The 15353-nt window shown below is 37.5% G+C and overlaps 1 protein-coding gene across 1 annotated transcript in view; it reads left to right on the top strand.

Annotated features, from left to right (window-relative positions):
• The window catches only part of LOC126246096 (prosaposin), a 73427-nt gene that overhangs the window by 15159 nt on the left and 42915 nt on the right, over window positions 1-15353 (top strand). The window contains exons 4-6 of the mRNA XM_049948369.1: window positions 1776-1979; window positions 4212-4325; window positions 7120-7275. Coding sequence (XP_049804326.1) covers window positions 1776-1979; window positions 4212-4325; window positions 7120-7275 — 474 coding nt within the window. The remainder of the gene's footprint in view (window positions 1-1775; window positions 1980-4211; window positions 4326-7119; window positions 7276-15353) is intronic.

Below are 15353 nucleotides of genomic sequence, written 5' to 3'. Positions count from 1 at the left end.
TACCAGTAGTCATCAGGCAGGAAACTGAAAATCTCCAGATATTTCAAAATGAAGTTAGAGCATATTATTAAATTTAACACTTTCTGAAGTTCAGCTGTACAAGTTTTCTGTAAACTTGTTAATCAATGTTACTTAACGTAAAAATTTATAAGTGTTTTAATTAACAGATTTACTCTCTCCTTGGCTATAGATCCCAGCTACACACTTTCTAAATAGCTATTATAGATGCAACAAATCCTCTTACTCACCACCCTCCCTCCCCCCCCCCCCCCCCCTCCCATACAAAACAAATGTATGGGCTAAGTATTGCCTCTATAGTTTATTATCCTGTTAGAACCCTGCTTTATGCCTGCATCCAGTTTCACATGTGCATTGTTTACCACATTTATGGAAACTACAAAAATAACTTCCTAGTCTTTGTTGTGCTGTAAAAGTGAATTCATGAAGAAAATTTCACTGAAACATCCTTGGCTCTTAAAGTGTGATGACTGAGATGAAAAGAGTTTAACACTGATTATCCATTGTGTTGATTATGCTAGTACCACACTTCCTCCTCCTGATTTACTATTAATTTTTTGTATTAAACAGGTATTATTGTGGTGCAACTCCCATTCTATCATCCTCCAAAAATTTCCACAAAAACTTCCTAACAAAACTGAAGGTAAAATCTTGGAGTGTTACAGTACGTCATATTGCTTGAGCACAATTGCCATTTCAACCCCCCTCACTCAGCTGTGTTCAGTTATCTGGACACCACATGATCCTGAAGAAGATTCCAAGAGAGGAGTTAAAACATTGATCCTGTAGAATAAATATGACGCAGTCTAACATCCCAGAATGTTTCACCTTCACTGACAACAGCCACGAAAGCCTGCAGACTTACATAAACCTGAGAAAAGTTTTCAGTTTTTTGTATCCTCCATCTATAGAATGAATCTCTTTAAGTTCATACCTGTTGAGCAGTTAACAGAACTGCATACAGTTTCCTAAATTCTGGGCTTCAGAAGTTTAGTTATGTAGAATACACGCCAGTTGTGTTACCAATCAATTGCTAATGTTTTTTGTGAACTGCATCTTCCCTGTGGCCCCAATTTGTTACCACCTGAGAGCCAGTGTCACTCTGATATCCTATCAATACATTTTCTCTGGTAGAGAAAACCAACATACTTACATAACAATTTCAAATTATTTTTTGAATGAAAGTTTTGTGCAACTTCAATGTTGTGGCTGCATCAAGTGCAGCAGAAGAAATATTACGTACAGCTTTGAGTTAGAGTTGTGAGAAAGAGTGATAACTTCTGGGCAATAAAGCATACTATTTGCCATGGCAAACCCTCATCTGAGCATTTATACATATCAAAGGTAACTTAATGATCTTATTTCATGTGTTGTAAGACTACTGAATGTGTTAAAACATGTCAAATTTTGATGCGAAGTCTTTCCTTTGCAGTAGGAATAACTAGTCCTCTGTATGCTTGTGAGGATCTATGCTATTATTTTCACACAACTGTAATAAATATGTCCCACACACAGCGTGTGCAAACAACTTGAAATGAGATAATCTGAGCACATATTTCAATACAGCAAGCAGAGATACACATGCAAAATGCCTTGAGCCACAAACTTCTTCTCTTTACTGCATTGTCCAAACATTTGTGTTTTGGTGTAATCTCTGGGTGTTTGAGTTGCATACTGAAAGTATCCAATGTAAATGTGTTAAATAAAATGAAGACTCGAATGCCTAGTTTCCTAATAACTTCTTTTTTTCCCCACAGGAAGAGCTGAAAGAAGTTTTTGATGGGACATGTGCTTTAATTCCATTGAAACCGGTCGCTAAAGAATGCATGAAACTTGCAGATGAGTTTGTTCCGGAGTTGGTGGAAACCCTGGCTTCAGAGATGAATCCTCAAGTTGTGTGTGCCGTAGCTGGCCTTTGCAACAATGCTCATATTGATGAGCTCTTGGCTAAGCAACATGTAGTAAGTTCTAGAAAAAAGCCTCAATTTTTAATGTGGAGCAACACTGTGTGCATTCTTGTTCAGTGAGTCATCAAACAATTGGGAAGCCTTTGCTGTGGTTTGTAATTTGTAATGCTTTCATGTTCACTGGTTTTTATGTAATATATAAAATACTGTGTGGAGGGAGATTATTATTTTCCCTGGACGTTTTAAGTTAACTCTGGGGTAACTGCACCTATTATTAATGTAAAGAAATTTGTACCATTTATTTGTGATCATGGAAGGAATGCAGTTCTAACAAGAATCTGGGCTTTTGTTGATATGATGGTAAAACCTTATCTTAGTTTCTTCTTTCTGTGTAGGGACTGTAATATAGGAGATGGAAGCATTGTTAATAGCTGGCAGTCTTCAGCTCGTACATTGTACTAAGTCCTGTTGATCAAATGTAATCCCAAATGCCAAAGTTTCGTAATACCTCAAAAAACCAACAGGACTGACGAAGTCCAAGAGCCAGCAATTGTTTTGAACCATCTGATATATGTTTAATATCTACTGTGTTGAATAAGATTTTATGTTGTATAAACTGTGTGTTCTGTTCTCTTCATTTCACAATATACGAGGTGTGACAATAAAGTAATGAGACTGATGTGAAAAAAATGTTGCTTACCGTTTTAGTCAAGTTTAGTGTTCTCCCCTTCAAAGTAGTTCCCTTCTGATTGCATACACTTTTCCAGCGCTTCTGCCATTTATAGTAACATTTCTGGAACTCATCGTCTGCAATATCCACCACGACTCTCGTCACAGCTTTTTGGACATCATGTGTAGTTTGAAAATGGTGTCCCTTGACTGCCGTTTCGACTCTTGGTAATATAAAAAAGATGCACGGAGCGATATCTGTTGAATAAGGTGGCTATGGGAGTACTGAAATTTGATAAAGAGTTTAAAAATTGTTGTACTGACACAGCAGTATGGGATGATGCATTTTCGTGATGGAGACCAATTTTGCCCAATCTTTCTCATACCAAGATCTTTAGTTATTACTAGACGAACCGTTTCTCGATTGACATTCAGTTCTTCTGCAATCATTTTCACGGATAATCTTAGATCAGATCGTAATAGTTCACACACCCTCGCCAAGTTGACATCCATCCGTGAGGTTGATGGTCGTCCACTGAGGTCTTCATCTTCAACATTTGTTCTGCTTTCACTAAACATTTTATGCCAACGAAAAACTTAAGCTCTTAACATAACCTCCTCTCCAAAAACCTTCTGAAGCTTACCATAAGTTGTCATCGAATTTTCACCCAATTTAACGCAAAAAGAAATGGCATACCATTGCACAATATTATGCGGTTCCATTTCCGTGACTATAGACACAAACACATGTTAACTTCTTACAGCACAACTCGCGACTGAGCATTTCCGTTGATATGCCGCTTTAACTAGAAGCAGCTCATAGACAAAGGTCGAAAATACAGTGCCTACGCAAGCCTGCAGGATTACCTTATCTTGCAAAGAAAATTAAGTCTTATTACGTTATTGTCGCACCTTGTATTTTGTTGCTTCTGTGATACATTCATCATGTGCTAAATTTGTACTGAAATTATGTAGAACCAACTAGTTCATAGGCAGTTTATACATGTTTTTATATGTGTTGCTACATAACTCTCATTTACAGGTTATTGTGTAAGATAGTAGCCTAGTTCTGGTCATTGTCCATTATAGTTTGCACAGTACATTGACAGAACCATTAAAGACGTGAGTGTAAGAATTCGAAGGGGAGATCTTTGTTATTCGGAAGGTTGAGAAGAAGGGGCAGGTCATTAAGACCCATTAATGATAGGGCTGCACCCCATGTGAAGAATAGGGGAAATACTCTCTCTCCTGTTGACATCGCATAGGTGGGTCCCTCTCATCCTGGAGTCTCAATGACTAGCTCCTACTCTCCAACTTTCAGAAACATGTCCCTCTTCGTTTCTTGATGATTGAATTAAAAGGTCCAAAAGATGAGAATAGATTTCACTGTACTTCTTAATTTGTATCAACAGTACTGGAATTCTGCCAGCCATACTGTCCCCTTATAACTAGAAATCTCTCTCTCTCTCTCTCTCTCTCTCTCTCTCTCTGTGTGTGTGTGTGTGTGTGTGTGTGTGTGTGTGTGTGTGTAACATTTCCTGTATTTACAATTCTGTGTTTTATTGTGTTGGAGAATTTCCACCCTGTAATGTAATGTAATGTGATGTGTGTTTTCAGAGCAAGCCACAAAGTGAGATAAAAACTTGTGACAACTGTTACACAGTAACAGAATTGTTGAGGAAAAAATTTCATGAAACTCCAAGAGATGATATGATGAATAACCTTCTGGAAGTAAGTGCGATTTCTCTATGGCCATAGCATTATCAATGTAAAAGTATGTGTGTTTGCATCTCTTAATTTCATATTTTCAGGAGAAGTGGAGGGGAAAGTAGTGTAACTTCCGCTTTTTGTGCTGGCACAGAAATTTTTGGAACAGGGATGTCTAGATTATAAATTACTTCCTCAGGGGGCCCAAAAGAATTTTTATTCTGGCCTTATCACAGTTAACTCTTCCATTACTATCAGTACTACTTCCCTGTCCAGTTACCACAAATTAGTAGTCACCATTTGCATTTGTAACTTACTTCAGTCTGATCCAATTCTTTTTTATATGTAAGAGGTTGAGTCAAATGATTACCTTAAATTTGTAACAACAAATTGAAATTTCACACCGTTATCCTTTAAGTTGGTAAGCGTGCTACAAACAGCGTGCGGAATGGCTTGTAGGTGGCAGCAGAGTGCAGATGCACACACATCGTCGCAGTATCAGTGTAACGAGGGCCGCCCCACTTGCAACTTGCACCAGGGAAGAACAGCGTTCTGTTATTCGGTTTTTGCGTATTGGAGGTGTGAAACCTATTGAAATTCATCGACGAATGAAGGTTCAGTATGGTGATGCATGTTTGTCACAGCAGCAAGTCTACGAATGGAGTAGGAAGTTCGCAAATGGTGTGACTTCAGTGGAAGATGTTCTTCGTCCAGGTCATGCACAAAGAGTTGTGACTACACAGAACATTGTAGCAGTTGAAGCCATAGTGAAGGAAACCGCAAGTGACACTGAATGACATTGCAGCATGTTACCAGATTAGTCATGGGTCAGCAAACCACATTGTGCATGATGTGCTCCAGTTTCACAAAGTGTCTGCAAGGTGGGCGCTAAGGCAGCTGACTCCTGAAATGAGAGAACAATGTGTTGATGCTTGTGAAGAACTACTTCGGTGCTTTCAATGAGAAGGTGATGACTTCCTTGCAGGAATCGTTATTGGGGATGAAACCAGGGTTCACTTCCTCATCCACCATATGCACCAGACCTTGCCCTAAGTGATTTCCATATGTTGGGACCACTCAAAGACGCAATGGGAGGAAAGAAGTTCTGTTCTGATGAAGAGGTACGCCACACGATGCATGAGTTGTTGTGCGGACTACCAAAAGAATTTTTTTCTAAAGGAATTTATGCACTTTGTAAGTGCTGGAGGACTTGCATTGAGTGTGGAGGAGATTATGTTGAAAAGTGATAAAGCTTTGTACCACTTCTGCACAATGAATAATATTTTTAAAAATATTTAAGGTTTTCATTTGACTCACCCTCGTACATGGAGGTGGCTATCTTGTTTAAATCCAACTCCCATGTATAAAATAATTTCAAACGTCTGGTTACTTTAAGTGTTTGACATTTAGGTGAGAAAAAGTTTAGAACAAGTTTGAAATTATGTTTAAAGTTTTCTCATTCTCAAATACTGGATGGATATATTCAGAGTATTTGGTGTGCCACGAGTTACATTACCACAAGACTTTTACATACTTTTATAGCTGTCAGACTGTGTTAAAACTATAATATAAGATTCTCATAATGAATGATTATGATAGCATGTTAAATTTTTAAATTCGGTCATCAATTATATGAAATATTGAAAATCACACTGTTGTATATCTTGGTATTTGTTAGGTTGGCAGACTGCAGTTGGGACTTTGTACCATAAGCCATGAACGGGGTTAGCCATTTAGTAATATAGACAGAGGTTAGGATTTTGTAATTGACATATAGTAAAAACTGAAAGAAATTTTAGTTGAACAGCTGTTGTGAAAGCTGAAACAATGGCATAACTGTACTTTTTATCCTCTGCAGAAGGCTAATGTGTGTTGACTGAATGTTATAATTCCTGCAGGGAACATTATTGTATGATGGCTGCAAGATATGAATGCTGTGTTGTCTCTTCGTATGTAGCTTTATACACGGTATTAATGCCAATCATGCTTTCATTGTAGTTGTGACTCCCTCCCTCCCTCCCTCCCTCCTCCTCCTCCTCCTCCTCCTCCTCCTCCTCCTCCCCTTTTCACAAGCCATCAGCAGTATGAACATCGATAAAAATGGCACCAACGAAATGTTATGCACGTGCAAAAGCTAGTCATTGTCTCCAGAACTGAAGTAAATTTCACACAGTTTTACTACCCAACAATAAGATTCTAGAAACTAAGTGCTTAAACATAGATTCAGACAGGCAACAATTTTCAATATTCATGTACTTATACTTACTATGATAGGGAAATGTACAGCGTAGCAGGCTAGCTTCCGACATGTGCAAGTGAAACAGACTTGGATTGGATCTGCACAGTGAACTAACAAATGTAGGCTAGGACGCCAACTGGTCAGAATGTGGTTTTTATGTGATTTCCCCCACTTACTCAGGAAAATTCTGTACTAGTCCACAAATTCCACCTCAGAAAACAAGATACACAAATGGTTAAAATACTGTACCACAGAGCAGTGTTTACACAATTCATAGACAGGTGGCACACATAGCTTCCCTTCTGTGATTACTTTAATGACTGTGGCATCACGAAGTTAAACACTAAAACAATTTTCAATTCCTAAAAAAAATGAACCCTCTAATAAACGACGACGATGATGATGATGATTTAGCTAACTATAATATATTAATACTAATCTGAGATAAATTTAAAAATTCTCGTCCATCTGCTGTTTAAGTATCTGTAGAGCAGTTAGCTGGCATAAAACACCAAACCATTAATAATAGAAAATATCATTTGGAAATGCTGGATAGTGATTTCTTTCTTCATTTTGTAGGCTTGTGGAAACTTTGGAAGCTTATCAGACAGCTGTTCAGCCATTGTCGTGACATATTTTGATACCTGGTATAATCACCTGCATGAAAATCTGGTTGGAGATGAACTGTGTCATATTGCTGGAATGTGCTCCTACAAGTTCCATGATCACAGACAGGTATGTACAGTCGCATTTATTGTTTTATGTACCATTAAGATGATCCTGTTTATCATGATTGAGTCCTGAAGGAAAAGGTAGTGGGCAACCTCTTTTGGATGAAACTCATTTTCCCTTTTCCTGTTGGTTTAACTCTGTTTTGTATATAAAACAGGTTTCAAAAAACAATTTTCTAATGAGCTGGCTGCATAAGATTTGTGGCAGCAGTATCACAGATTTGAGTATTTATCCATCATTATAAATTTTCAAAATACAAGAGTATAAGACAACCTGAATATAATATGAGCCCCATTTTTAGTGTGTCGCTTTGGGGGGGGGGGGGGGGGGGAATTTTAACTTATTCAGACACCAAAATTACAAATTTTCCTTGAAATGAAGTATGAGCTTAACGTTAACGTTACACCTGTTCTAAACTTACACCATTTGGTGGTGGTGGTGGTGGTGGTGGTGGTGGTGGTGGTGGTGGTGGTGGTGGTGGTGGTGGTGGCGGCGGCGGCTATAAAGCAGCTCACAAAGATCCGGCTACTTGAAACACTAGTGTTTTCTGTCTTCTTTTATGGTTGCGAAACATGGACTCTCAAGGCCAGAGACAAGCAGCGCATTGATGCGTTTGACCTTTGCTGGTGGTGTAGGATGCTACGCATAAAATGGACCAAAAGAACAATGAATGTGTCCATTATTGAACAACTCGATGTCTCCAAACGCCTTTCTTTACAAGTCAACGAAAAAATTCTTCAGTTCTTTGGCAATATTGTGAGAAGTGGAGAAAATCTTGAGAAAATAATCTTGCAAGGAAGATCGAGGGCACAAGACCAAGAGGAAGAGCATCGAGCAGAGGGATGGATCAAATCAAGATCATCTCTGGTGTACCTCTTCAGCAGGCACTAAGAGAAGCTGGCAACCATCCGGGATGGAGACGCTTAGTTCATTGGGTCACGATGCTCAGCAATGAGCACGGCGACTTATGCTGAATAATAATAATAATAATAATAATAATAATAGGCCTCCGGTATGTTCTGCCAGTCGTAAAAGGCGACGAAAAGAACAAACCACTAATAGGGCTAACCCCCCTTTTAGTGTGATTAGTTGGTTCAGGACAGAACTAAAGAAGCCTCAGACAAGCGCCGTCATGGTCGGGGACAACGCTTGAACCCTATGCCCGCCCACAATGGTAACGACACTGCTAGCCAACTGGAAAATGCTTTAAATCCAAATAGAGGTGTTTTGCAGGATATGCTTCCTGCAACCACCCTAGAAGGAAAACAAAGACAGAGGATGAGATGGTCAGATGAAGTTAATCGACACCTCATGGTCTGTTATTACCAAGCAACAAATCTAGGAACCAACACAACTGGATACAGATCACAAGTATACACAACATTTATCACCAGATACCCAGAATTAAAATTTTTAACAGAACGACTAGCTGATCAGATCCGTGTAATAATCAAAAATAACAGGGTACCCCAGTCAGAATTACAAAACATCAAACAACAAGTTCAACAAATACTGGAACAAAATAATGTGCAATCAGAAGAAGAAGAAAATACAGTAATGGACTCAAACATCCCAGAGCAAACAAACAAAGAACAACACGCATCAATTAAACAATCAGACGAAAACGAAATCTTAAGACAGCCACCAGAACAAGCACAAATAGAACACGAAGTGACACATATGTTACATATAGAAGAAAAATTTCAGCTGACATATATAGAATACAAAGACACAAATACAGACATTAGACCATTCTTGCATAGACCGCCAAATAACCCACAAGTCGAAACAACAATAAAAACTATCAACACAATCAAACACAACAAAATAAATGAAAACACAACTATGGAAGAGTTACAACTACTGGTTTATATAGGAGCACTCACTACACTAAATATACACACTAGGCAGAGATCAGAACCAACCAACACACAGAAGAAACCCACAAAACCAGCATGGCAACACAGGCTACAGATCAGAATAGAAAAACTGAGAAAAGACAACGGACAGCTAACACAATTTATAAGAAATGAAATCTCGGAAAAAAAACGAAAAAGGTTAGGTAAAATCTCACAACAAGAAGCGACAGAGCAATTAGACGAAAAGAAGCAGAAATTACAAGCATTGGCCAAACGACTTAGAAGATACAAAAAAAGTGGAAATAGAAAGAAACAAAACCAAACTTTCAACACAAACAAAAAGAGATTTTACCAGACAACAGATAACACACACATTCAAATAGACAATCCACCAAACATAACAGACATGGAACACGTCTGGAGCAACATATGGTCAAACCCGGTACAACATAACAGGCATGCACGGTGGATACAAGCAGAAACAGATACGTACAAGATGGTACCACAAATGCCTGAAGTGATAATTTTGCAACATGAAGTCACCCAAGCTATTAATTCTACTCACAATTGGAAAGCCCCTGGAAAAGATAAAATAGCAAATTTCTGGCTAAAGAAGTTCACTTCAACACATTCACATCTAACTATAATATTTAACAGTTGCATTGCAGACCCATACACATTCCCTGATACACTTACACAAGGAATAACTTATCTGAAACCTAAAGATCAAGCAGACACAGCAAACCCAGCTAAATATCGCCCCATAACATGCCTACCAACAATATACAAAATATTATCTTCAGTCATTACACATAAATTAATGACACATACAACACACAACAAAATTATAAATGAAGAACAAAACGGCTGTTGCAAAGGAGCACGAGGATGTAAAGAGCAACTGATAATAGATGCAGAGGTGACATATCAAGCTAAAACTAAACAAAGGTCGCTACACTACGCATACATTGATTACCAAAAAGCTTTTGATAGTGTACCCCACTCATGGTTACTACAAATATTGGAAATATACAAAGTACATCCTAAATTGATACAGTTCCTAAAAATAGTAATGAAAAATTGGAAAACCACACTTAATATCCAAACAAATTCAAATAATATCACATCACAGCCAATACAGATTAAGCGTGGAATATACCAAGGAGACTCATTAAGTCCTTTCTGGTTCTGCCTTGCTCTGAACCCACTATCCAACATGCTAAATAATACAAATTATGGATACAATATTACTGGAACATACCCACACAAAATCACACATTTGCTATACATGGATGATCTAAAACTACTGGCAGCAACAACTCAACAAATTCCTAAAGATAACAGAAGTATTTAGCAATGATATAAATATGGCTTTTGGAACAGACAAATGTAAGAAAAATAGCATAGTCAAGGGAAAACTCACTAAACAAGAAGATTACATATTGGATAACAACAGTGGCTGCATAGAAGTGATGGAAAAAACAGTTGCCTATAAATATCTAGGATACAGACAAAAAATAGGAATAGATAATACAAATATTAAAGAAGAACTAAAAGAAAAATATAGACAAAGACTAACAAAAATACTGAAAACAGAATTGACAGCAAGAAACAAGACAAAAGCTATAAATACTTATGCTATACAAATATTGACCTATTCATTTGGAGTAGTGAAATGGAGTAACACAGACCTAGAAGCACTCAATACACTTACACGATCACAATGCCACAAATATAGAATACATCACATACATTCAGCAACTGAAAGATTCACATTAAGCAGAAAGGAAGGAGGAAGGGGACGACATAAAAAACCTACATTATGGACAGGTAGACAATTTAAGAAAATTCTTTATAGAATGAGCAGAAACTAGCAAAATACACAAAGCAATCACTCATATAAATACATCGGCTACACCACTGCAATTTCATAACCACTTCTACAACCCTTTAGATCACATAACATCAACAGATACGAAGAAAGGAAATTGGAAAAAGAAAACACTACATGTCAAGCACCCGTATCATCTAACACAGCCACACATCGATCAAGACTCATCCAACACATGGCTAAGAAAAGGCAATATATACAGTGAGGCGGAAGGATTCATGATTGCAATACAGGATCAAACAATAAACACCAGATATTACAGCAAGCATATTATTAAAGATCCCAATACCACAACAGATAAATGCAGACTTTGCTAGTATTGTTCATCCACTTGTGATGTGATCTACTGTTTCTATTTGTTGTTTGCAAATACAGAATACCCCACAAGACATGACAATGTAGCAAAAATAATACATCAACAGCTTGCCTTAAAACATAAACTTATAAAACAACACGTTCCCACATACAAGTATGCACCACAAAATGTACTGGAGAATGATGAATACAAATTATACTGGAACAGAACCATTATAACAGATCAAACAACACCACATAACAAACCTGACATCATACTCACCAATAAAAAGAAGAAATTAACACAACTAATCGAAATATCCATACCCAATACAACAAATATACAAAAGAAAACAGGAGAAAAAATTGAAAAATACATCCAACTGGCTGAGGAGGTCAAAGACATGTGGCATCAGGATAAAGTTGACATTATACCAATTATACTATAAACTACAGGAGTCATACCACACAATATCCACCAGTACATCAATGCAATACAGCTACATCCAAACTTATATATACAACTACAGAAATCTGTAATTATTGACACTTGTTCAATTACCCGAAAGTTCCTAAATGCAATGTAACATATACCGTACAGTTAAAAGGAAGTCACGCTTGATCAAGGTCCGCGTCACCTTCCATTTTTAACCAGACATAACGTCTGAGACAAGGAAGAAATAATAATAATAATAATAATAATAATAATAATAATAAATCTAACCACTGAGAGGCAAAAGAACAGTGTGTTTCTATATACAAACAGCAATTAAATTTATAGTCTTGACTGTTACAAATATTTGGCTGTTCCGTTTGTCACTATTTTAGAGATAGTAGTTCGCTTAGGACTTCATAGCACAGTTGAACTTTTTTCCCCTCCTTTCTCTCTCTCTCTCTCTCTCTCTCTCTCTCTCTCTCTCTCTCTCTCCTGTGTAATATATTTTGGTAAAATTGATGGTTACATTTTTGCCAGACATAGACTTTAACTTTGGATCTGTACCTTCCGGGGGAAGTGCTCTTCCAACTAATCTTGCATTTAGTTTTAATCTCCTAGGAAGTTTCATATTAGCGCACACTCTACTGCAGAGCGAAAACTTCGTTCTGGGAACAACATTTAGTTGTTATATAAAAAAAAAAAAACAGTGTCTAGGCAGCATCATGGAGCTCGTCCACTCAACATCTTTGGCTTGTGCTGGAGGCATAATAGTTGATGTTAAGCAGTGGACGAACAAGTCAGCCGCATTGCTTGCTCGTTTCACACAAAGTTAAAATGTCCTTGTGAAAAAAAAAAACTAAGTACATTAAATAATAGTCCATTAAAACTAATCAGTCAAATTAGACATAACATGCGATAACTGCACCAGCGGCAAGAGTATGAATGCTAATATCAACTATTTTGACACTACATGGCCTCTCCAAACCCTTCAAAATAAATTTTCACGCAACCTCAGTTCCCAAAGATTCATCTGTAAATCTATGTAAATAATCTAAAGGGGTCAGTCGGAAAGTAATGCTTCCTATTTTCTTCCCCCCCCCCCCCCCCTCCTTAATTAAAGTGAAAAATTTGAATTTCGCACTATTCCACAAAGTAACTTCCTGCATCAGCAGATGCCAATATTGCAGACCCTTGCAAAATAGCGGACATCAAAGTTCATATTAGACAGCATTCTGTGACAGAATTCTTGAATGCAGAACATGAAACACCTATCAGCATTGTTAGACAATGGGTTCATCGCTGGAACAAAGCTGAAGGGTAAACATTGCCTCACAAAAAACGGAGCAGCAGGCCGATGACTGCACACAACAATTAGCGATCTTAATGACATCGTTCTTTGTGACCACTGGGTGACTGCAGATGATTTGTGTCACAGTAACTTCCTCAGTAAGGGCAGTGTTCTAGTTTATTTAACAACAGGCATAATGTTTCTTGAACCAGAATCGAAGAGGCAATCAGTGAAATGGCATCACGGAAATTCGCTGAAGAAGAAAAAGTTCAAAAGTGTGCATCGACAGAGAAAGATATGGCCAGAGTATTGTGAGATGCTGAGAGAATGATTGTGGCTGTTTTTTTTGTTTTAGCGGGGCTGTACAATAAATTTGGTTAAGTACATCAAAACCCTCAAACAGCTTATGGCACATCTTCAGCAAGTTCGCCCAAAAGACGCTGTGGCAGAGGCTCTTCTGTTGCATGACAATGCAAGGCCACATACCCACCATCACACCACTGAAGAGATTATGAAAATTGGATGGGAAATATTCCCTCGTCACCCATACAGCCCTGACCTCGCACAATCTGACTTCCATCTGTTCGGGTTGTGAAAGCAGCTAATCACAGGATTCACATTGAAGATGAGGAGGCTGTCAGAAGGTCTATGCATCAGTGGCTGCTGTAGCAGGATGTGTGTTTTACCACACTTTAATAGATGTCCTTGTTTAAAGATGGACCAAAGCTGTGGAAATAAGTGGAGATTATATTGAAAAGTCTAATCGTCAGTGTTGTGGTACCCAACTTAAGTTGTTGTATGAAATTCTTGACAGATGGAAAAAAAATTAAAAAAAAGAGGAATTTCCACTTTTTACTGGCCCTCTTATTGCACAGTGTAAAAATGTCAACCTTAGCGCTAGTAGTTTAATCTGTGCACGTAAGACAACCTTGTATTTTCCGGATGATGAATTTTTGGAAAAACCTCATCCTGTAATTGGATAAATTTGGTATTTACTTCAGAAGAATGTGAAAAATTTTTCTGCTAAGAGTAACAACTCACCAATAATGCACATAAGCAAGGCTGAAATCTTCACATCACTTTCTGATACATTAGAAATTTGTCTCTCGGAAAAGTTAATTACAGCCTAAAATTTAGCACTGAAATCACTGACATATTGAATAGTTAACACCAGTTTGTGTTGTGGCCATTTCATTTTTAAGTTTCATCAAGTACCACAACACCCCCATCCTCACCTGTTCCCCACTTCTAACCTTCCCCCAACCCCAGAAATCTAAGTGTTTACATTTTTTGATTGAAACAAACTCTTTGATTAGATAAGATATGTTTTTCATTCTAAAAGATCTATAATGAGGAGACCCTCCAGGATATAGAACATGTCAGAAAACAAGAATCCTCGACAAACATTTAAAAAGCAAAACAGATGTGCATATGTACCTCCCACAGATAGCAAATGAAATATTGCTGTGATGTGAATAAATCAAAAAAGCTTAACACATTTTCATTTAATAGTTAACAAACTTGTCACACAACGTTCAGTGTTGAGTGTACTGATATGCAATATGATACATCTTGGGCTATTGATGCCATGTGCCATCAAATAAACAATTCTTTATTATGACTGCATTACCGCACGGAGTTTGTACAGAAGTATGTCATACATTATTCAATATTATTGGTAACATACACGCACCACTCGGTTCTGCTAAGAAATTCGTCAATGAAGTTGGAATTGTTGGCCACCAATAAATCTTTTACCCTCATCTCAAACTGAACTTTAACTATTAGTAAATTGTTTTGGCTGCTGGCAATTTATTGAAAGTGTTTGTGTGTGAATAATGAAAATTTTCGGAACAGAGAAAGTTACTTTAAATTTTTGTGTACATAACTTGTATTTCTAGTATTGATTCTATGAACTGAGCTGTATGTTTAAAAAAAATATACATTTTAATGAGAGATTTCATTATGAGTGAATACATTGGGAAGCAGTAGTTAGTACCTCTAGTTACCTAAACAGGCCTCGGAGACATTTGCAAAGGCAAAAAGGTCTGTTTGTGTCTGTGTATGTGCGGATGGATATAGATATATATATATATATATATATATATATATATATATATATATCTGTGTGTGTGTGTGTGTGTGTGTGTGTGTGTGTGTCTTTCCCTCTCCTTCCCTCTTTCCTGATGAGGCAACAGTTTGTTGCGAAAGCTTGAATTTCATGTGTATGTTTGTGTTTGTTTGTGTGTCTATCGACCTGCCAGCACTTTCGTTTGGTAAGTCACATCATCTGTGTTTTTAGATATATTTTTC

This window comes from Schistocerca nitens, chromosome 1 (assembly GCF_023898315.1).
Source record: "Schistocerca nitens isolate TAMUIC-IGC-003100 chromosome 1, iqSchNite1.1, whole genome shotgun sequence".
Classification (NCBI taxonomy): domain Eukaryota; kingdom Metazoa; phylum Arthropoda; class Insecta; order Orthoptera; family Acrididae; genus Schistocerca; species Schistocerca nitens.
Note: the sequence above shows the minus strand (reverse complement) of the source record. Positions and strands in the feature narration are given on the sequence as shown.